Raw genomic sequence first — 21,866 nt, 5'->3', positions numbered from 1 at the left:
AATAACTGTAAATCTCAATTAATACTTCTGTTCTTGCATGTGCTCAGTACATTTTTTTTCCATGACAAAAATACACTCTGTTATGTTTTGAACCCACTCCTGGGGTGCTTTTTAAACATTGGGTATAGTTTCAGTTTTCCACATCACATTCACTAGGGGTCCAGCTTTTTTTCATCTGTTATTGATATAGTCCATATGTTTTTTTCCATTACCTTCGATACCGCATTTCCTTTAAATCCATTACATTGAAAAATCCTGCGCGTTTTTAGTCCACAAAACGGTGACTCGATATGGGGTGACCAACCATGTTGGTTTTGTTTTGGGCTGGTTTTGATTTTATATTCATTTTTTTATCAATGACCTTTAATGTCCTAGCGGGCTTACTTTTGCGAATAATATCTGGTTCCACGCATACATCATACACCATGAACACACGCACATTTATCAGAAATACTGTGTTTCCATTAGGGGAACAACCGGGGATTGGTGGATCCATTCCCGATTCCATTTTTTGCCAAAATTCCCTCCGGTCATCAATAATGCATTGTCAGGGCCATCCACACAAACACGCACATACACATAGGTTTGTACATTCACCACCGAGTAATGTAAAGAGAGCCAGCGTGGCGTGGCGCCATCTAGAGGAATGTTTCGTTCTCAAGTTCGTTCGCCGGCTGGCCGGTCGTCCCGTTGGGGGCACTGAAGCTGCAGAGCGCTGCCGCCGGTTGCTGGGAGACGGTGCCATTGCTGCCGCCCAGCACCGAGCTGCTTCCGCACGTGACGGTGGTGGTGATGGTGTCCGTATTGTTGTTGTTGTTCGCCAGGGCGGCCATTCCAGCGGCTGACGTGATCGTCCCGTTGGCGCTGCTGTTGTAGTTCACGGAACCGCGGGCCGGCGCAACCTGGAAAGTGTTGGTTGGCATCGAGTAGGTCATTTTGTACTGCTGGGCGCGCTGCGTGCAGAGACCGTAGCTGTGGTTGGGCGCAGCGGTGACGGGAGGGGAACAGGTGTAAGCAGAACAGTGAATCGAGTGACAGTGAGAGCGGGGAATTAGCGTGCGGTTTGCCTGCGTTAGCGTGCTGTTAGCGTGTGATACTTACTTCGCCAGCAGAGAGAAAAAATCCTTCCGGTACTGCATGGTGAGGATCGCATATAGGTAAGGGTTGGCGCAGGAGTTGAGTGGGTAGAAGAACACCAGCAGGATCTTCGACTTGCTCACGCCGATCAATGGGTAGCCGGCGATGGCCGTCAGCCCGAAGAATGCGATCGGCGCCCAACAAGCGAAATTAGTGAACACCAGCAGCGCCATCTTCTTTGCAACCGTCATCTCACCACTGTGTGCCGTCCGTGCCGCCTGACGTGTCTCCTTGCCGAGTGAAAGGTAAATCTGGGCGTAGCAGATGACGATCACGACGAAGCCGCACCCGTTGACGACCAGCACCGTCAGCAGGTAGGCCACGTCCCAGCTGTCGCGCGTCTCCATCGGCAAGCAGATGGAGGTGGACGAATAGTTACTGATGCCGAACAGCGGCATGGAAGCCATCACGAAGGCGTACAACCATCCGATCACCATGATGTACGTGGCCGCTGACAGTTTGATGCGCCTGTTCAGATAGATCGCATGCGTGATCGCGAACCAGCGCTCCAGCGTGACGATCGTGAGCGTGAACACCGACAGGTGGCTGGCGAAGACGGTCAGAAAGCCGGCCACCTTGCACCCGACGCCATACTGCCAGTCAAACGCGTAGTTGAAGTACTCGCCCATCGAGTGCGCATCGATCGATGCGATCAGCAGCAGGTACAGGCCCATGCAGAGGTCCGCAAACGCCAGGTTGCAGATCAGGAACTTGGGCACGGTCAGGTCGCTGCGATTAGAGAACAGTACCACAACGACAGCCACGTTACCGAAGACGGCCAACAGTACCACCAGCCACACAGAACCACGCAACCAGTGCGAACCCATCACGTCCTCACACGGATTCAACGCGTCCGGCATCGGGTAGCACTTGACGTCAAATATCCTGTAGAAAAGGACAAAGAAAACCAGGTATAGTTTCGTCTTCTTCTATCGACTTACATAGCTTGAAGGTAGAGTAATGATTAGAGTTATGTAATTCCGATTCAGATTCATGAGTCTGAATGATTCTTTGCATTGCTTTAGAGATGTTGTTTAGACATTAATGTTAAAGGAACAGAAAACGAAAGACCATAAAATGGGTAGATTGACCCCCTTTTTTGGTCGCATGATCCACGCTAATAACAGAATCATGAAGATTCGTGAAAGATCCATGTAAGATTCATGAAGATTCATTAAGGTTTCGAAAGATTCATCAACGGTGAAGATTACAATCCCAATAGATTCATGAATCAATCTGAAATAATAATTTGATGAAAGATTCATATGAATGAATCTCACCTAAAGATTCATAAGGCACAACAATAGTAATGGATCTCTCTCGTCGATCGTGGGTTCAATTCCAGAATTCAGAGGGATATCACTATTACTCACATTGGTGTCAAGTTCCCGCACAGCGCCTCCATCGACGGAATGTGGGCTACCGTCTCGTGAAACACGCCAAATTCCAACGGGTTTTCGGTATACATTCCCCCACCACTCTCCACCGCAGTCCGTCCTCCTCCTCCTCCACCTCCTCCATCCTCTGGCAACGGAAGTCCGGTGATGGGCTGCAGGAAGCTATCGTCCACGATCTCTCCCATCCGCTTGTCCGACAGGTCGATGCCCTTCCGCAAAGGTTCACTATCCACCGGTGGTTTCTCTCCATCGCTTCCCGTCGCCATTCGAAACCAACTGCGAAAGTCAACCGAAGCACGACGCCGCTTACGACGAGACGATCCTACGTGCTGTTGTTCGGCGACATCCGCTCCGGTTGACGCTGCCGGCAGCGTCTCGGCACTTGAGGCCACCTCCAACTTGACCTGCGGCGTAGAGTATCCCTTCCGAATGCAGCTGTCCTGCGCCTCGTAGAACTTCTTAAGGTTTCGCTCGTGGGCGTCCGGGTCATGGCGGGCAGGAAACTTGAAGGCGCAACAGTGGAACGAGTGTGTCAGGTAGGCGGTCCGCAGGTTCTACGACGGGAACAGAAACACAAAACAAGCATCTTCATTAGTGAACTTTTCAGTCCATACCAATACTTGGAAAACGCTCGCGAAGTCAGTGCCACGCAAAAGGCGTTTGCTGCATCGTTAAGGGTTTTCAAAATAAGCTCCCAAGACATTTGTAGATGTTTACGGTACAGTGTACAAACTCGCAGAAACAATGTTCTCTTCAGCAGCAAAAAAAAAACTTTGTGCTTTGAAGTGTGCTTTCACCATTGTCTGTACAAGGCTTCAGTTTTCCTGTAGCAAATACAAGTTCAGCTATGCTAAAAGCATGTCAAAAATGGTTTTACCCGTGTTCATAACTTTTTCATCAAAGCTAAAGCAATGATATATAAAGAATAATCGTTACAAAGTTATGCTTGACATCAATTATAATCAACATGATTAAAATCATTCAACAGCTGCGCCTAGGGTTTCAACACTATTTACTATTTCCCTTTCAACCTGCCCACCTCACAAATAGTTCCCGTAAACTATAAACCAGCGCAAATAGCCTCTATTACCTTGAAATTGTAAACGGAAGGAATGGTTTTCAGCGAATGGGTATTCTGTATGCGTAGCACCTCCAGCTCCGACAGTCCTTTGGTTGGCAGCTCCTCGATAGCAGTCCCAGAGAGATCCCTGAGGAAACAAGAAACCGGAAAGGACCGACCGGTCGTCGTTAATAGTTGGACTTGCAGATAACCTGCCCCGCCTTAATCTCGATTGAGATGCCTTAATCTGACGCCACCGGGTGTGAATCACTTACAGCTCCCTGATGTTGCTTATTCCAACGAAGGCATTGTCGTGGATGTCTTTCAGCTTGTAGTTCAGTTTGATGCTCCTGATGGACGGAAAAAGGGGAACCGTGGATAACAAAATCTCTTTAAAACGGCAAACCTCTGCCCCAAAGACTGCACTTACAGTGTGGCAATTTCGGAACCGTGAAACGCCGAGTCGTGAATTTCCGTCAGGGCATTGTTGTCGAGAATTCTGGCGAAAGGAAACCATCAAAGCGGATTACCCCCGGTTGTAGTTTTTCGTCACGCCCTCCACGAACCCAATACTTACAACTCGTCAGTCTTCAGTTGAATCGAGCGCTCGTAGATTTGGCGAATTTGATTGCCATCCAAATCGCTATGAAATCCCACGCAAATAAATAACAAACCGTTTCGAGTCAAAATATAATGTGATCAATATTGGAGTTAGCAGTAAGCGACTGACTGACTGGCACTCGACAGGGTGGAGCAGCGGCATGGTGGCATCAAATGGTGCGAACAACAAGGCATGAAAAAGCGTGCTCTCGGAAATGCTCATAGTTTACGCACAATTGGCCGATTTAATGATCATGCAGACGGGGATGGTTTTGATAAGATGGACGCTACCGTGTTGCTTATGGTGGTGAAGGTGATGATGATGATGATGATGATGATGAAGATGGTGTATGTTGATGATATTGGGCAAACAACCTGGCAGCCCTATTATATATCGGGTAACCTGATCAACAGACACCCGACCTCGGTGCTCGCAAAAGCCGTACGAAATGGGCGTCGCTAATTAAGTGCTAACGTGGGTCCTCTTGGCGCATTCCGCGTACTTGGAACCACCCCGCGAGATGGTCGGGCGATGGGAGGGGGATCAGAAAAAGCAGTCGAAGCAGTGTATTGTAACGATATATGATGGCGTTGCCGTTTTTACTACTCACACCATGTGCATTATTATGTGGTCGGACAGAACGCGCAGATCGGGCACCGCGAGCAGCCCACTGTGGATGATTCTCCTGTCAGTCGTGAGTCCCGCCCAAGGTGACGTAGGTATTTGGTTTGCATAAATCAAAAATGGAAGAGAAAGAGTGAAACCAGAGTAATGAAAGGGTAAAACGAAAAAATCCATGTAGTGGAAGTTATTCCTTTAGAAGACGTACAGTTAATTTTCTTTTTAGAAGAAATTTAAAATCATTATTTTCACGATTATTTAACATTTTAAGTTTGAGGTTTGAGAACTATGAAGCTTTAGTTGTAGTACAAAAATCTATATCTTCTTCTTCTTGACGTAACAACCATCTTCGGTAATGCCTGCCTTTTAAAGACTTTCAAGACTGTTTCCTTTGTGTACGTTGATAGTCAGTTCTCTCGTACAGATTTAAAGAGGAATTACTTAACATTGGCAGTAATCGCTGAAGGGTTATTCAGGCAAATTGTGAATTTATTTTCAGTAACAATGAATAAATTTCTACTTTGGAATCTTATCTGCCGGTCATGTCTGCCCAATGAAAAGCTTACTAGACTTTTTACCTTCGTGTACGTGGATAGTCAATCCTCTCGTACTGGGAAGGGCCGTATTTAATTAAGATATTCTATTTTTATATTTTGAAAATATTCTAGAGTGAAAGGCAACTCCGGCAACAGCAAAAAGGCGAAAAGCCTGATCAACTCGCAGTGGAAAAGGACTTAACAAATATTCAACTAAATTATGTATTTTTGAGCAAGCGTGAATCGAAAAAGAACTGCACTTACAGAGTTTTCAGCTTCAACGAGATGCCCTCGAATACATCCGCTGGCAGAAACTCGAGCTTCGGTGCGTGTGCGATGTAAAGCGTCCGTAGGTGCCGTAGTTTGGAGAATGCGGACGGTTCAATCCGGTGGAACTCCTTCAGGTAGATCAGAAACAGATCCTCCAGTGTGTCCGCGTACACCGTCAGTGCGTTGGTGCGCAGTCGCTTGACGCCGACCTTCTCCAGCGTTAGGCGCTGCATCGGAATCAGCTTTTGCGGAACTCGAACGATCGATTGGCCCAAACAGCGGCACTGTACCTCGCCGACGGCCTCCTCGGACGAGTTCCAGCAGCGACACTGACCCCGTTTCAGCTCGACCACTGGCAGCGATCCTTCCGGGCTGTCCGAAATGAAGTTTTCGCTTCGGTGCTCCTGATCCTTTGCCCGCTGATCCACCACCGACCCGTTGTTGCCCTCCAGCACGACGCCATCCGGAACCGTCTCCATCCGTTCGGTGGAGCTCGGGGCTGATTCCGTCGGCAGGGCTGCCCTCGAACTCCAGCCGCTTTCGCCACCGAAGGCCACTAGCAGCAGGACACCACCGAGCAATGGCCGCAAACACCACGCTGAACGGAACGGCCGACTTCCTGTTCGGCGCGGGCTCACTGTCATTATTCGAGCGCAAGGAAATGTTTCGGACTGGCGATAAAATGGCAGACTCGGAGGTATAGCAAGACCAGTAGTTGGCCAATTTGTTACCGTTTGTTGGTTCACACAATTCGATAGCACTGCGCAGTAGTTGTAGTAATTGGGCCTACGACACCACCAGACACAAGCACACAGGCGAATACACAATCGCACGATACACGCAACGACAGGAATACTTTTCACGTGATTTCGTTTTCAAAGACACCGATTTGTCCGCCGGTTCGCCGGAAGTTGTACGCGTTCGTGCCGTGCGACCAGAAGCGGGTAGATTTGATTGTCATATTTCGGAGCGTCTGTCGCGTGACCCGGAAGGAACAGGACCCGGTACGGCCACGTTGTTCTGGGTAAATAGAAAATGAAGAAAAACAAACCTGTGAATTAAAAGAGTAAAAAGTCACAACCCTTTTTTTCGAAATCTATTTCATTTTTGTTTGCTGAATCCCGACAGTGATAATTTGTTTTCCACCTCTTTGTTTGTTCCTTTTCCATTATAATCCTCGTGCAGAACGCCCCTTTGCCAGGAATTTACTGGACAGCGAATGATATGAAAGAATTTTAGTAGATTTTTTTACTGTTGTCGGTAAATAACAAACCCTTCTTTCGTTTGTTGAGTTTGTCGTAAGATTTGTCAATCTCGATTCGCTTTAGGGAATGTAACAAGGGTAACATTTCCTGACTATCTGTTTTTTTTTTCAACGAATCCTTATTCAATCTGACATGTTTGGAGTTTCTCGGAATAGTTAATTCTCATCATGGGGGATTCTCTTGGTCATCTATTCATTGTTCCGTTCTTGTTCTTTTGATCTAAGCGAGCTTCCTGATGTTTCGGCTTAAAGCAAACATGTAATTTAGTATCTTCAAATAACTCCTCTACAAAAGTGGATCCTTTGTATTGCAACATTTTTTTTTAGAAGGCATTGTGTTTCCTTCACAATCCTGCTCAAAATGTTTTCTTACCATAACCCAATTAATTACCAGAAGAATGTAGAGATTTCCAGACGTAATCCGACGCCTGAATTCCAGCCCACTATTCCACGAATACCGTTTTCAGATCCCCCGCCGAGAGTGTCCGAGTATGTTTTGGCCAAAATCTTCATTAACACCACCTACACGGCAATGGCGTACACGTCGAGAAAAGTTGGTTGAATAATTTACGCCACTTTATCCACCTTTGCCGTTTGTTTCATGGAATAGAAGGAAAAGTCCAGTGGAACATAAGGGGAAAAAACAACTTTATGGATGCTGCTAACTGGTGTCAAGTTGCAGCGCCAAAGCGCCAGGATGAAAGATAAATCTCATTAACTTTCGCTGAGCTCCGAAGCGGGCGGAACAGAAACGATCAAATGGTGGATGGAAAAAAAATTAATCTTTCAGTTGGCGCGTTTCTCCGTACCTTCTACCGGGCAACAGTGAGCACAAAGACAAAGGAAGTAAACGCACTTGGGGAAAAGTTCCATCCGCCGATGTGTTGCTTTTTTTTTCGAGACCAATCCCGTGCCACGATCCATTGATCATTTTCTATTTCCGTTTTCATCACGCACTTTCCGAAAAGCGATAAGAAATGTGTTGGGCCGCTATTGTGTGCTTAAAATAGAGTAGCTCCTTGTGAAGCTGGTTGGCGAAAACTCCTTTCTGCTCATCCCCTGTTGTTTTGGACTTGTATTATGTCTTTTCGGACCAAAGCTTAGTCTGCTTTATCGTGGCACGTGTTTGGCGCACGTCTCTGTCTGGGTGATGGGTCGTAAACTTTATTGACCCAATATCGATACACGACGGCAAGTACTAGCGTTTCGAACACCTTCACTGCGTCATCGGAGTGAAACGGTTTGTTTATTTTTTTCTTCCGCGAAGACTTCTTATCGATAGCAATAAGAAATGTCTGGCGGTTAAATTCCAATTCTGTCTTCACGTAATTGTTATTACAGTCTAAAACAAGGTATTTATAATGTCTGCTGAGTCCGGTTTGGAGTTTTTTTTTTATGTGCGAAAATACCTTGACCGACCCCAAATTTAAGACGTCAGACAATAGTGAAAAGCAATTCGTCGTATCTGCGTCGTGCCTCGGACCTTTTTCCATTTACTCTGTTTTTGGTGGAAATTGCAATTTCCTCAACACTGCCCAAAAACGCCACAAAAGCTGATAGCATTTGAATTCATCCAGCAAAAAGCATGCGGCTGACTTCTCGTGTTTCCAGCTCACTGACTTGACGCAAATAAGTTTTCCTAGGTTGACTGTTCGCCCACCAGGGAGTGAATTTGTAATTGAAAATTCCACTTCCTACCTTCAAAAGGACGCGTGCGAGAGCTGCATGCTGCAAGAAAGCATACAACAGCAGCATCAAGGTAAAACCCGTATAAAGTGTAACCGATTACATTGCGTGTTAAGGTTGAGCCTAAGAATGAGTAAACTTTGGGAACGACTGTGTTTGGAACTCTCTTTGATCCCGACATTATTAACGGTAAATTTGACGAGAAATGTCACCAACAGCTCACTGAATTCGTAGTCATCGAAACAGATGCTTGACCTTGGAAAAAAATGGATACTGTTTTGAATGTAAGTCATTACTGTAACCTTTATTGTTTCGGTTTAAACTGCCTCGCTAATAGCTACACCAGGATTCAGTATTTGCCACCGGGGCCGATAAAAGGGATTTTCGTGGAACGAAATGGTGTTTGATAGGGTATCGAATCTATCAGCGTGCTAATGGGTTGTATGTGATTCGACAGGTGTTGCTAGATTTCGTTGTAACGAGGAATATTCATGAATAGGTTAGTTTTCCCGAGCTAAACGGCCGACCTATAAATGTTATTAGATTTTCTATCAAGTTTTATGAAACTTCAATCAAAAAAATGCTTGAAAAGGGAATAAAAACATAATAAAAAATGAAACCTAACTAGACATTTCATTACATCAGATTTTATTTTCGAAACAACATATCTAATATGATTTGCAAAACATCAATGATACCGATACAGGTTGGCAGGAGATTTTGGAGACACATTTCCATGCACTTGCTCTGGTAAAGGTGTCGGGTTGGTAAAACGAATGGTAAAATCATGTATTTTTCTACCTTATTTGAAGAATAGCAAACGCATGTCGTGTAAAAGCGTGTTGAGTATGCTATATGGATGGTGAGAAACATGAAACTAATCCAAAGCTGGGATCAACAGACGATCTCTGCTGCGAGAAGCATATTATCAAAACACATAAATAGCCACCGTTCCAACGTGGAGCCTATTCATTAGCAGCTTATAGCATGATACGATGCACGTCCTATACAATCACATGTTAAAGGATCCTAAATCCAACATTTGCTTGCCGCATCCGTACCAAACACAAGGGTTCCTTTGATTACAGGCAGAATTCCAGATCAAATATGTATAGAATCATAATTTGCTACTATGTGATTGCATTTATGAGTGGTCATTGTCAATCATGGATGCCATTCATTTGTTAGTTTACCAGCGTTAATATTCGTACACTATGATAAGGGAGAGTTAATTTCCTCTTCCAAAATGGGTTTATTTATAAATTCGATAAAATCCCAATAACCCTGTTACGTATACTGATAATGCATAGCATGTCTGTAAATAACAGAATGCGTATATTGCAGTAATTTAAAAATAAGCTTTTGCGTTTTCGTTTTGGGTTGTATCTTGGAAAATATTGTAAATAATCAAGGTGAGGCTTTGCTTGCATTTTATTTGTTATTCTGCTTCCAGCACAGTTTAATATTTCCTCTCATTTCATAGCATGTTTTTTTGTGCCAAGAGCCTGGTACAGTCATGATTTATCATTCCACATTTGAGATTTATGGTGAAATTATTAATTCAGCAGATTAAATCAAAAATATCCTTCATTTCGTTCGAATTGATCTTATCCTTTATTTATCCCCACCGGTACGTACTTGTAGCTACTCTTCACATCCAAACTGCGTCTCGACGGGCGCTTCCACCCGGTTCCGGATTTCCGTAGCAAGATTTTCCGTTTCGTTTGCCTTGCGTTTTTTTTTCGCGAACCGTTTCGCGTCCGACGCAAACGAAGGAAAAAAAGCCGTAGCCTTAAATTAGATCATGATCGCACACGGTACCGGACCAAACAAATACCGGACAAACGTCTGAGTTGTGTTTACTTTCGCCGTTTGGGAGGACACAAAGTCTATGCTTGCCCTTGGCCGCCTCCACAACCGCCCGCGACACCCCACCGCCGGCCCGTTCGGGGGTCAGCAGTTCGAACCGTGGCCACAACTACCCGAACAGCACTGGCGCGGACATATCGCGGCGAGGTTTTGCCGCACTGGAACATAGCGGCCTTACAGATATACACACATATACACACCTCACACACCTCTATACACTCGTCCGCAGATGTACACAGAATCTGTGCTGGTTTGTGAAAACTGGAGCTCCAGCAGTCGACGGAAGCGACGACGATGGGTGGATGTTTTCCATAAAAAAAAGTTATTGACGCTGTAAATTAACACCACGATGGTAATTTCAAGCACTCTTGCACACGGTCCACCACCCTGCCAGCCAGTTACCAACCGTGTCGCCCGACTGACCCGTGCGCACCTTTTGGGGGAAGCTCCAAGGGACTGACGGAGTTACTGGAATACACTGGGTTAACCGGGTAACCTTCTACAACCACTAAACCACCAAACGAAAGCCCAGCCCAGTCCAGTGAGCCACTGACTCCCCGCTGAGGGATGCGTTCGTTCTAATTCAATAAGCGAAAGCGATGCTGAAGCCTGCACAGCCTCCCGGCACCAAGGGTCTTGCACCCTTGCGAGGGCCGACCACTATCAATTAAGTCAACCAGCACCCATTGACAATGGCTCCAAGTGTGGCAATTAGCACCATGGTAGTAACGCGCGAACACGACCCGACGCGATGCGGGTCAGCAGTAACCGGCGACACCGAGGGAAACCACTCGACCACACGAAACGGATGGAACCCCCAAAAAAGTTCGACCGGAACAACGACCTTCCGAACCCGACGCCCGTCCGCAACTGACTGACTGACTGACTGGCTCCGGCCGTTGCTGGATGCGATGTTTGGCCGGAAGATAACACGTCGGATCGGACATTCGTGTTCATCGGCGGAGCGTTCATCCGCCGACGCCATGGTGATGCGCGAACCGAACGCTTTGGGTGGTTCACACTTCGGACGTTCATCCGACAAACCCGAGGGCTTCTTGCCTGCTGTTTCCGGTTTGCAGCCGGATGGCGATGTACACTTTATTAATTTATGTATTCCGTTCCATTCATGGCTTTCCACAGAAACAACCGTAAGTCATATTTTAATGTGTTTTTTGTTCCTTACAAAATTGTTCTACCGAGGTCCGAAATCCGATTAGCTGGCCACAAAATTGAATGGCGCAAATGGACAAATGTTCAATAGCAGCGACTTACCATGTTATCGGGAAAATTATTACACAAACACCAAACCTGTTCATACTGAAAGAACAGATCTTTGATCTTTTTGCGTCCAGCCAGCTCCCGCCCTTGGGACCGCAAGTACCGTACACACAATCCTGTTTACAAGAAGGAGGCTCAAATGAGGTGCAAAAAATAGGAGGAGGAGCTTTGAGATGGGAGAAAAATGGTGAAACGCTTCCCAACACATGGAAACTGCCCACTGTCGCAGCCGTTTCGCAGAACTTATTAGCAACTATCGTTGAGGTGTGCGCAAGCATTGGAAAAATAAAAATATTTTTACCATGAAATGGTTTTCCCACAGTTTTCCAAAAGTTAACGATGTTGTTTGCTCTCGAGACACCTTTTTATTTGTAGCCATGGTCTCACCTTTCTTGATACAACAGGATATGTGGAGCAAAAACCATGTAGCAATGCGTTCGGTCAGGAAAATGTGTAGCATAATGAAAGTTGTTTACTCCAACCCCGTTTTATTGAATTACAACAGTTTCACAATATGTTATTCAGTCCTGTGTCGGGCACGTTCGAGAAATCCTCTACAAAAAAAAATCCGGTCCACATGGTGTCAAATGAATGGAGGCACAACCGATTCTCCACCTAGATAGTCTAAAAATATTATTTCTCCACAAAGACGCTCCAAAAGTGGCTGAAACTGGTTCGCACTGGAAAACACTGCCAATCCTCCAGATGTATCAATTAGCGGAATTTCATCACTTACCCATTCCAGCTGGCTGGCTGTACGAAAAACACGCAACGTGGCTAAATCTGGAGGCAAATAATTATCACACAAAATGTTGAATGAGAGGAGAGAAAAAAAAAGTTGCTAAAGTAAGCCTCATGCTTTGTTGCTCTTCAACTTCCTTTCGCCCTAGGCATAGAGTCTTCTAATGCAAATGCGAGTTGAGTTGAGATTTTGATGCAAAGCTGGCATCCAAGTGGAAGGCTTATACTTACTTAACTCATGCCTTACTTGCCAGGTGTTTCATGCTGGTGCTTTATTAAAGCACTCCATTGTGTCTTAGAAAGGCGCAGGAGAAGCCATATTTGCTTTGTAATAATTGTCTATGAAAATTCAGCTTACTTCCGCTCATTTCTCGCCATTTCCGGGATCAACTTCCGTGCTTCGGGTGGTAAAAGTAAGAAAATAATGAAATGAACATACGTCAAATGGCCAACAATCATTCAAGGATTCATGGAAAACATGTCTATGGCCTAAATTTTATGGAAAACATGTCTATTGTTGATGGAAGATCCAGTTCATTTGAGTTAAGCTGCAGGATGCATTTGCAAATGGAAAGCTAAATCCAAACGAAACAAACAAACAACATATTACCACATAGCTGTGCCGCGATATGTGCACATGGTAAAGATGAACACCGATGGCCAACGAGGCGCAACAACCCCCGGATGTCTGGGGTTCATCCGCAGCTGACCACTTGTTGCTCTGGGCATGCCGGTAATTTTCCATCTGCAAAGTTTTCCAAACCCGTGTGGGAAGAGGGAACATCTCCCTGACATTCCCAGAATGTTGCAAAACGCATGCATGCAATTCCATTCTCCGATGCAATGGGTACTGGCTAGCTGGATCTATTTCTGGCTCCTTTCGGCACAATGGAATGACGCGGTGCCAGTCTCCTTTTTGAGGGGAGGGATTTTTAAAAGCAATCATCTTTTGTTTGCTACCAGGAATTCGGGGAATACGATAATTTTCCAGTCAAAGCAGTACAAAGAGGAATTGTCGCACACTACTAGCGACAAAGTTTACCCAAATCCACTCTAAACGGGCAAAATCTGAGCGACCAAATTAAATCCCATCAAGCGAACAGCGCGAGTGCAAATACACCGAAGAAAGAAAAATCCACCACCAGGCAAACAACATCTGCATCAAGCGGCAAGGAGAAATAAATCATTTTCCGCACCGCCAGAGAAACGTGCCCGGGTGCGGGCGCGCCAAAAATGGGTCTCCCGAATGTCGGGCCTCCCCGAGTAGCGGGCCAGGCGTTTGCTTTCGCGACGCTCGGTCGGTCCCGCCAAAAACCGTCCCACCGTTTCCCAACCGTTCCAACCAGCGTTTCCCGGCACAAACAAAACCCACGATGGCCAAATAAACGCGCACGAAAGCGCACACACACACGTTCCCACAAACCAGCTACTAATGGTTTACCGCAAGCAAACATCCAAATGCGCTCACCACCGCCTCCATCGCCGCCGCCATTCCGACTCTTGTGCCGGAAAAATGGATAAAATTTTCCACCCACCGATCTCTGCTTCGTAGCATTCAACGAATGGGAATTTTACGACCTCGCGAGCAGATTGGCATAAAATTAATGATCACGTGGTTATGAACATCCAATACGCCGATCAAATAAGTTCGAGTAGGAAAGAATGTTGTTGTTTGGTGGCGTGGACTGGATCAGTCGAGCGTCTGGATTTGTGGATTCTGTTAATATTGTAAAATGGCGTAGGATTAGTAGATTCGATGGCGAATTAATAAATAACATCCGGGTGTTGAGTTATAAATAACCTGCCCGCTACACGAGACGACCTTTGGATGCGATTTGTAACGAAACGAAGCTGTCTATATTTTCGACAATATAGCGAATGCACTCCGAATGCATTCTAGTGAACACGACACATGAAAGTGAAGGATAAAAACGAAATAAACTAGAAAACGGTAAAACTAATCTTTCCACCACTCGAGGTCCAGCCGGGGTACGTCCGGAGACGTACAGGATACTGGCCGGTTTCCTTCGTGCGGTAGAGCGAACGCATCCGGCACGACGTACATCTCATGGGCGTCTCCCGCATTAGCACAAATTAGTGCGGCCATCGTAGTCTGCTGGATGGCCTTCAGCTGGGGCAGCGTAAAATGGCCGGGGTTGGATGCCGGTCCGTGGCTGTAGAAGTACCGATCACCCTTCCTGAACCGGGAAAACTGCTCACTGATCAGTTCGGCAAACGTTTCACCCACCACGGCCCCCTCGATCGGCGTCTCCAGCACACCGCCAACGTACAGATCCACATCGTCCGGATGTGCGTACAGGGAACGCAACTTGCGGCCCACTTCCTCCCCAAAGTCATCGAAACTGGACACACCCGCCTTTCCGACCAACCGGCGGTAGTCGTTGTACGGCCGGATGGCATGATCGCGCCCTCGCTGGATGTTGATGGCGGACAGGTCGACGCCGTATGGTTTTCCCGCCTTCACGTCCAGGAAGCGTGTCACGCTGCTCGAGAACAGCTCGTCGACGGACTGCATCGGCTGGCGCTGCAGAGTTTGGAAAAGGTCGTCGTAAAACGTTCGCTCGCGGAAACGTGTCGGATCGAGGAACGTGTGCCACGTGTCAACCGGACCGTCCTTTAGCCTGTAAAGGATGTAACGAAACGAGAGGGAGTGGAAATTAATTTACTGTTCAAGTGAAACGAACCCATCATTTAGAAACAGGCGAAAATGTTGGAAAATTTCGAGCAAGTTCAAGAATTTGATTGACGTCCTTCAGAATGACGTGCGCAGTAACAGATTTAATATTTGTTTTGAAAGAAAACTAAACTTCAAAGAAGGTCAGAGTAAAATGGAGTACAAAATGGTCATCAAAACGGAAACAAAAAGGATGCTCAAAGTACCAAATTGGCTCAGTGTTTGTTGGAGCGTGAGAGTACCGTTGTTTTTGAATGAAATTCTCAAACAACTTATCAAACAGTTGGAAAAAGATGTAAAAACTTTTAAGTAACTCAAAATTGGTTTGATCCTAAAGAGGACCTTAGCATCAGAGGCATAAAAATTGGCAAAAACAAATAAATCGTATGGTATCAATATGACACCCGATTTCCTAAAATTTATAAGTACCGACAATTTTTTTACGTTTTTCCATATGTATCACGTAGGTTTTTGGATAATATCAAGTAGTCTTATATTGCAGCAACATGATTTGCGAGTAATATTAGTCAAATAGGCATTTAAATAATCTACTTGCTTTGCGATCCCATTTTCTCAAAAACACTATCAACAATACTTACTCAAACTTCGATGGAACCGTGGAGTGGCCAAACCGGAACGCCGCGACGGTGAACTCGCTCGTGACGGATGGGTCCACACGGTCACTGTAAGCGTCACTGTACTCGCCACGCGTCGGATGCAACCCGTACAAGGTGGCGTACCTTTGCCCAACCACCTTCGGCAGGTACTCGTTGTAAACGATATGCTGCAGCTGACCAACGACAATCCGGCGTGCCTCCTGGAAGAGCGTCCCATCGCTCCAGTGTGGGTTGAGTCGATGTAAGCCCCTGGCAACCCGGTTATGTTCCCGCAGCATCAGCGTATGGACGGCGACGAGCGAAATCAGTTGGTTTGAGCGGCCATCTCCGGTCCGGAAACACAGCTCGGCCCACTTTTCACAGGCGCCCTCGGCTTTTTCGAGCGGTGGCAGCTCGTTATGGTACCGGCGATGGTTCAGCGACTTTAGCCGGCCACCCTCGTGTGCCCGCAAACCGTGGGCCTGCTCGTTTGTAACACCGTAGATGGGCGATCCGTCAATGAAGTGACTTACTGCGGAAAGTTGCCTTCCGTGCGGCGCCGAGCAGTCGTCCATCGGTGCCACGGCCGAGCGCATAAAGTGCATACAGCGCACCCCATGCTGCCCGTAGAAGTCATCCCCGCTCGAGACCGGGATCGACATACAACCGGGTGAGGCTTCGGGATGCCGGCGTGACCCGTCGGGCGTGCAGCACTTGGAGCTTGAACCGATCAGGGAGTTGCGCGAGAAATCGTGTGCCAGGAACTGACCGAACTGCATCAGAAGTACATTGTAGTGCTCGTGCGGTTGATGCAGATCGGCAAACAGCGTTGAGGAGAGTTTGCGGGCCGTCGGAAGATAGCGGCCAGTCACAGAGACGGTCCGGGGAGACCAAATACCGTCGTCGTACGCTGGTGGAAGCACTCGCCCCATCGGATAACCGGCCGAACCCCAGAGGCTGCCCCCGGGAGCGATATTGTTGCAGCGACCATCGAATCGCCGATACCGGGAATGTGGTTTTTCACAGCGAGCCTTACCGAGAAGGCACCGTTTTTGTCGCCGGAAGCCAACTTTTCCCGTTCCATTTGTTCTAGAATATAACAAATTATTGTTAATCATTGACCTTTCAAATTCGTCGAGTGTGCCTAAACTTACATCCTGTGAAGGGCTTGCCTTTTGAGCACATCTTTCAACCCGGCCCAGACCCACTCTGCCGGAAGTACATCGCCCGGACCGTGGAATCCACCGTGAAAGCTCACCTCATCATCGACGCCATTTGCCTTTTCGCGAAACTTCTCCGTCTCCCATTGGCCAAACAATTCAGCTTGCAGTAAAACTTCATCGTTCTGAAAGTGCTCTTCATCTGCCTCAGCAAAAGGGTCCCACGGTTCTCGTTCGGTGTGTTTTCGCGGTGGACAACAAATACCTTCAAACTGACCGTCTGCCTCTTCCAGCGTGCATCGGCGCCAGTAATAGTTTTCCCAGCGACGCTCCGGGGGCGGCCGAAGGTAGGATGGGCGTGAAAGATACCTCACGATCGCCATCCGGTCCACTTCCGGGCACAGCAATAAACGCATGCACTTACTCCCAGCTGCACAGCCCGCGGATGCTGCGGAAGCGAATAAGTTACCTACATTAATTTTAATCAGTGATGGTGCATTTCATCAGAACTAAGCCTGTAGCGCTATTCGATGGTAAAGCATATGTTTATTTTTCTCTTCCTACATGTAAACTTTTTGTTTTAATTTTCATCAACTAATGAAGCTATTCTTGTTTGCAAAGGCAATTAAAATAAATTGCATTATTTTGTATACCGTATCGATCAAACATCGCCTCCCTTGCTTCATCAACATGTACATTCATTTAAAGTTGCATTAATTTAATTTGTTTAGCATTTGTATCCAGTAATAAAACGTTTTTACCCCTGACTCGGGCAAGCGGATGGAGTTTGTACTCCCATACAAGTTGTCTCTCGCACGCTTTGTTTCTATTTTCGTTACACGGCGTTTTTTTTCGAGTGCACCTGCTTCTAAAACACGTTCTTATGTATTAGTAAATATCTATCCATTTGCATGATGTAAAAAACCAGTGTGACAAATTTTTGAGCCATTTTCTCAACTTGACAAGAATGTGTGGGGGTTAAATTCCACGTAAAAAATAATACATAATACGTAGCTGGAGTACCAAAACGGCAGATGGAATTAAATCTTGATTACTACACAACACAAGCACAAAAACTTGTTCATACAGATGTGTCACTTCAGCTTGTGCCAAATGCCTTAAAAACCACGTGCCGTTCCAATGATTGACACCATGCGATAATGAAAAGAACTGTTTCAATATATGGCAGATATATTCACGCTGGAACTATTATGGATTGATTTAACCAACTGAACCCCCCTATTTCCAGCAGCAGCTGGTGAATCTGCCAAGCGTGTACAAAAATACCGTGTCTGTAGATCTTCATCTGCCATCCACTTACCGTTCGCTCCTTCACGGGACGATTGTTCTGTCGGCAGCAACGAGCCATCGATTATTGGCACCAGCACCAAAAGGCTGAGCAGTTTCAAAACCACCAACAAGGCTGGAGGGCCATAGGAAGCTGGTGTAAATGGTGTTTCGGTGCGTTGCTCGTTTGACGAGAGTCGAAACATTATTCAATTAGGGCACGCGTTCGGAAACGTATCCTTGGGCTCACCATCAACGCTCACGGCGATGGGCAACGAAACAACGGGAACGGGATGGCGGCCGATAAAGTCACTGATCTGGGAACAGATTGCCAGGGCCACATGAGAGGTTGCCGAGAGACTGACGGCCACACAGTGAAGCCTGGAAATGGATAACGGAAGGTGATTGAATTTTATTCAACCCTTAGAGCTCAACATTTGAACAATAAATTGTTCAACAAATAATCAATTGGTATACGTTGATCATACAGAAATGCTTTTTAGTGAACGGTTTTGGCGAATTATTTTGATTGCATCGTGTACTTGGTTCACGGATTTATTCGCTTATTATTCCAAATCAGATATACTGTTGTACTATTAATTGTTAGACATTCAAGAGTTAAACGTTTATTTCTGTTTCGAGCGCTTCCAAAAACGCTGCGTTTCATCGTTTCCTGCAAAAGTGACAGCCAATTCCATAAAAAACGCACCACTTTGTTCCTACTTCCGGGGGATCATTTCTTTTCAAGCTGTCTGTGGGGTCTCGATCATCTCCACGCACGCACGTCCCGCACCGACCCGGCACAATGCAGGTCAAAAGTGTGATTTTGTGTTTAGTTTTAGTGATATTAAATGTTTGCAGAACCGTGCATGGATTGGCAAAGGTAGAGAGTTCGCTAAGCTCATTTTGTGATTCGCCAGCAGAGCAGTGCCTTCTGCGAGTTCAATGTACCTCCGAACCACGTGCCCGCCGGCATCTTGTGCCGTGTCTCACGGCGGACGGGCTCGAGGGTCTCTGCTGTAATCCTTCCCTGCAAGTGTCTCAGCGAAAGAAGCGCTCGTTGCCGTACGAATTTCCAACAGAACTGTACGAAAATGCCATCGAGGAAGGCCACCGGGTGTACTCCCGTAAGTTGGAGCAGATTGACCGAAACCGGGAGCACATGGTAGCAGGTACGGACGGTGCCGACTCGTTGTTTCGCCGATTCCATTCGTTCCCGTCGGTGGGTAAGGCCGTTACTGCGGAGCAAGAGGCTGGCGCATACGAAGACGTATTTGTGGCACGATCGTTTGCCGATGCACTTAATCTGACGGATGCGGAAAGGGTCGAGTTTGGATTCGAGGCACCGAAACGACTTGTCAAACGGTGTGTCCCTCCAAAGCCGTGCAATCCGCACGCCCGGTACCGAACGATAGATGGCTCGTGCAACAATCCCTTGGAATCGCGTAGCAGTTTGGGTAAGGCCGGCTATCCGTTTGAGAGGTTGCTCCCACCAGCGTACGAGGATGGCGTTTGGGCACCGAGACTGCACTCGTCCGTCTCCGGGCGTCCTTTGGCAAGTGCAAGGGCCGTCTCGGTGGCGGTTTTGCCCGATAACGACCGTCCGGATCACCGGTTTAACCTACTGCTGATGCAGTTCGGTCAGTTCATGGCACACGATTTTACCCGCAGTGCGAGTATAAGGATGGGCAAGGACGAAATCCAGTGCTGTAATGCGGACCACTCCGGTCCGTTGCACGGAGAGAGCGCACACTTTGCCTGCCTACCGATCGACGTCAGCCCGAATGATCCGTTCTTCTCTAAGTTTGGCATCCGCTGTCTTAACTTTGTCCGCTTGGCTCTCGCCCGTGACGGAAAGTGCAAGTTGGGCTATGGAAAGCAGGTGAACCGTGTCACGCACTTCATCGACGGTTCCACAGTGTACGGCTCGGACGATGAAACGGCCGCTTCGGTCCGTACCTTTTCTGGGGGGCGACTCAGGAACAGTTTCCCGTCCGGCGTGGAACTTCTTCCGTTCTTGGAAGATCGATCTGCTTGCGAGCCATGGGCAAAGGCTTGCTTCAAGTCAGGCGATGACCGCACAAACCAGCTTGTTTCGCTGACCTTGGTACACACGATGTTCCTGCGGGAACACAACCGCGTAGCCGCCCGTTTGGAAGCACTGAATAGACACTGGGATGACGAAACGCTGTACCAGGAGACGCGCCGTATCGTTGTTGCGGAGCTGCAGAAGATCTTCTACAACGAGTACCTCCCAGCCGTACTGGGACTCTCGAAGGCGCGCCAGTATGGGCTCCTCGATGACCTGCAGGGTCACACCAACTTCTATAGCCCCGACGTGAGACCTATCGTTTTCAACGAGCTTACGGGTGCTGCGTATCGCTTTGGACATTCAACGGTGGATGGCACCTTTTTGTGAGTATCTATCAAAATTCGTATTGACTAAACAGAAAGCTAACGCACTTGTCTTATCGATTTCCAATACAGAATTCAACATCGTCATCGGCGTTCGGAGCTAGTTCCTTTGCATAATGTATTCCTTGATCCGTCTCGACTTTTAGAGCCATCGTTTTACGATGATATGCTCTTCTCCATCGTGGACCAACCACAGCAGCAGGTGGACGATTCCATAACGTTCGAGTTGACTAGGATGCTCTTCGCCGGTCGGCTTCCGTTCGGAACCGATCTAGCCGCTCTAAACATCCAACGAGGACGTGATCATGCCCTTCGCCCGTACAACGACTACCGCGAATGGGCTGGCCTGTCACGGGTAACTAGTTTCGAGCAGTTTGGACCTTTTGGAGCCAAGCTGGCCAGCGTCTACGATTCGCCGGACGACGTGGATCTTTGGGTCGGCGGAATCCTCGAACCTCTAGCGTCCGATGCCCTGTTCGGAGAAACATTCGCCTCTATCATAGGGGAGCAGTTCGCTCGGCTCAAGTTTGGCGATCGCTACTATTACACCAACGGTCCGAAGCACAATCCTGGATTTTTCTCGAGCGAACAGCTAGCCGAGCTGGCCAATCTATCTTTTGCTTCCGTCGTCTGCGCCAATCTGGATCGTCCGCAAGGATATTCGGTTCCACTAAATGTATTTCAACAGCCGAGTGAACACAACCCACCGGTACCGTGCAGCTCATTGCCACCGTTCGATTTAACTGCCTGGAGTGATCGTTAAACATCGTACTACAACTAAAATGTAGTACAATGCTGTATTTATTGTTGGTTTTTGTTTTAAATATGTTTGTAAAAATGTAGCCAAAACTACGTGTAGTGTTGAATAAATATGTGTGAAACTTCACACATTTTTATAACGTATAAAAGCAAATAGAAATAGAAACTGTCTCAATTATTTATTTCGCTGGAAAGTCCGCTTGAAATAATCATCAACACGTTGTACTCAATTTCGATCCGAGTTCAATATCCGAAACTGGTTTCACATGGGGTCTGAATTTTCAACAGTTCCTGATTTGGGAACTATCCCAATTGCTCCGAAGAGGGATCGAGTCCGTAGACCAACTGCCAACACTAAAGAGAAAAGCGACATCGACGAGAGTTGTCGTTTTGTGTACGGTCCGTGTTTTTGATAGAATTTATAAGTGCAAACGGTTGTTTCCTCCGGTGAAATAGATTCTAACATAAATATTATGCTTGTGGCTTGCTTTGTG

At 47.0% G+C, this 21,866-nt stretch overlaps 3 protein-coding genes across 4 annotated transcripts; 1 reads left to right on the top strand and 2 right to left on the bottom strand.

Annotated features, from left to right (window-relative positions):
• Positions 1 to 638: 638 nt before the first annotated feature.
• Positions 639 to 6,266, bottom strand: LOC131260587 (follicle-stimulating hormone receptor). Its single transcript, XM_058262353.1, has 9 exons — positions 5,617 to 6,266; positions 4,806 to 4,880; positions 4,172 to 4,237; positions 4,025 to 4,093; positions 3,870 to 3,944; positions 3,625 to 3,742; positions 2,511 to 3,088; positions 1,102 to 2,022; positions 639 to 972 (listed from the first exon to the last, which is right to left on the bottom strand). The coding sequence occupies exons 1-9, from the start codon at positions 6,264 to 6,266 to the stop codon at positions 639 to 641; spliced, it is 2,886 nt and encodes a 961-aa protein (XP_058118336.1).
• An 8,023-nt stretch (positions 6,267 to 14,289) lies between these two features.
• On the bottom strand, positions 14,290 to 18,531 carry LOC131260711 (chorion peroxidase-like). Of its 2 annotated transcripts, none has more exons than XM_058262507.1 (4): positions 18,233 to 18,531; positions 16,906 to 17,380; positions 15,755 to 16,840; positions 14,290 to 15,102 (listed from the first exon to the last, which is right to left on the bottom strand). In XM_058262507.1, the coding sequence occupies exons 1-4, from the start codon at positions 18,402 to 18,404 to the stop codon at positions 14,418 to 14,420; spliced, it is 2,418 nt and encodes an 805-aa protein (XP_058118490.1). In that variant the 5' UTR covers positions 18,405 to 18,531; the 3' UTR covers positions 14,290 to 14,417. The 2 variants fall into 2 exon arrangements, with proteins under 2 accessions (XP_058118490.1, XP_058118491.1); XM_058262508.1 differs by having other exon boundaries at positions 16,906 to 17,359.
• Positions 18,532 to 18,948: 417 nt separating this feature from the next.
• Positions 18,949 to 21,532, top strand: LOC131260713 (chorion peroxidase). Its single transcript, XM_058262509.1, has 2 exons — positions 18,949 to 20,613; positions 20,686 to 21,532. Exons 1-2 carry the CDS (start codon positions 19,004 to 19,006, stop codon positions 21,374 to 21,376), a joined length of 2,301 nt encoding a protein of 766 aa, XP_058118492.1. The 5' UTR covers positions 18,949 to 19,003; the 3' UTR covers positions 21,377 to 21,532.
• The last annotated feature ends 334 nt before the right edge of the window (positions 21,533 to 21,866 follow it).

Source organism: Anopheles coustani, chromosome 3 (assembly GCF_943734705.1).
Source record: "Anopheles coustani chromosome 3, idAnoCousDA_361_x.2, whole genome shotgun sequence".
Taxonomy (NCBI): domain Eukaryota; kingdom Metazoa; phylum Arthropoda; class Insecta; order Diptera; family Culicidae; genus Anopheles; species Anopheles coustani.
This window is presented reverse-complemented; position numbering and strand designations above follow the sequence as displayed.

Excerpts from the sequence above, each read along its gene's own strand:
- LOC131260587 (XM_058262353.1), bottom strand. The coding sequence starts at position 6,266 with ATGACAGTGAGCCCGCGCCGAACAGGAAGTCGGCCGTTCCGTTCAGCG. Across the intron at positions 4,094-4,171 it reads CAACTGAAGACTGACGAGTT|AATTCTCGACAACAATGCCC; the intron begins GTAAGTATTGGG and ends TCCTTTCGCCAG. Across the intron at positions 2,023-2,510 it reads TGCGGGAACTTGACACCAAT|GATATTTGACGTCAAGTGCT; the intron begins GTGAGTAATAGT and ends CCTTTTCTACAG.
- LOC131260711 (XM_058262507.1), bottom strand. The coding sequence starts at position 18,404 with ATGTTTCGACTCTCGTCAAACGAGCAACGCACCGAAACACCATTTACA. Across the intron at positions 16,841-16,905 it reads AGGCAAGCCCTTCACAGGAT|AACAAATGGAACGGGAAAAG; the intron begins GTAAGTTTAGGC and ends GTTATATTCTAG. Across the intron at positions 15,103-15,754 it reads ACGGTTCCATCGAAGTTTGA|GCTAAAGGACGGTCCGGTTG; the intron begins GTAAGTATTGTT and ends CATCCTTTACAG.
- LOC131260713 (XM_058262509.1), top strand. The coding sequence starts at position 19,004 with ATGCAGGTCAAAAGTGTGATTTTGTGTTTAGTTTTAGTGATATTAAAT. Across the intron at positions 20,614-20,685 it reads ACGGTGGATGGCACCTTTTT|AATTCAACATCGTCATCGGC; the intron begins GTGAGTATCTAT and ends TTTCCAATACAG.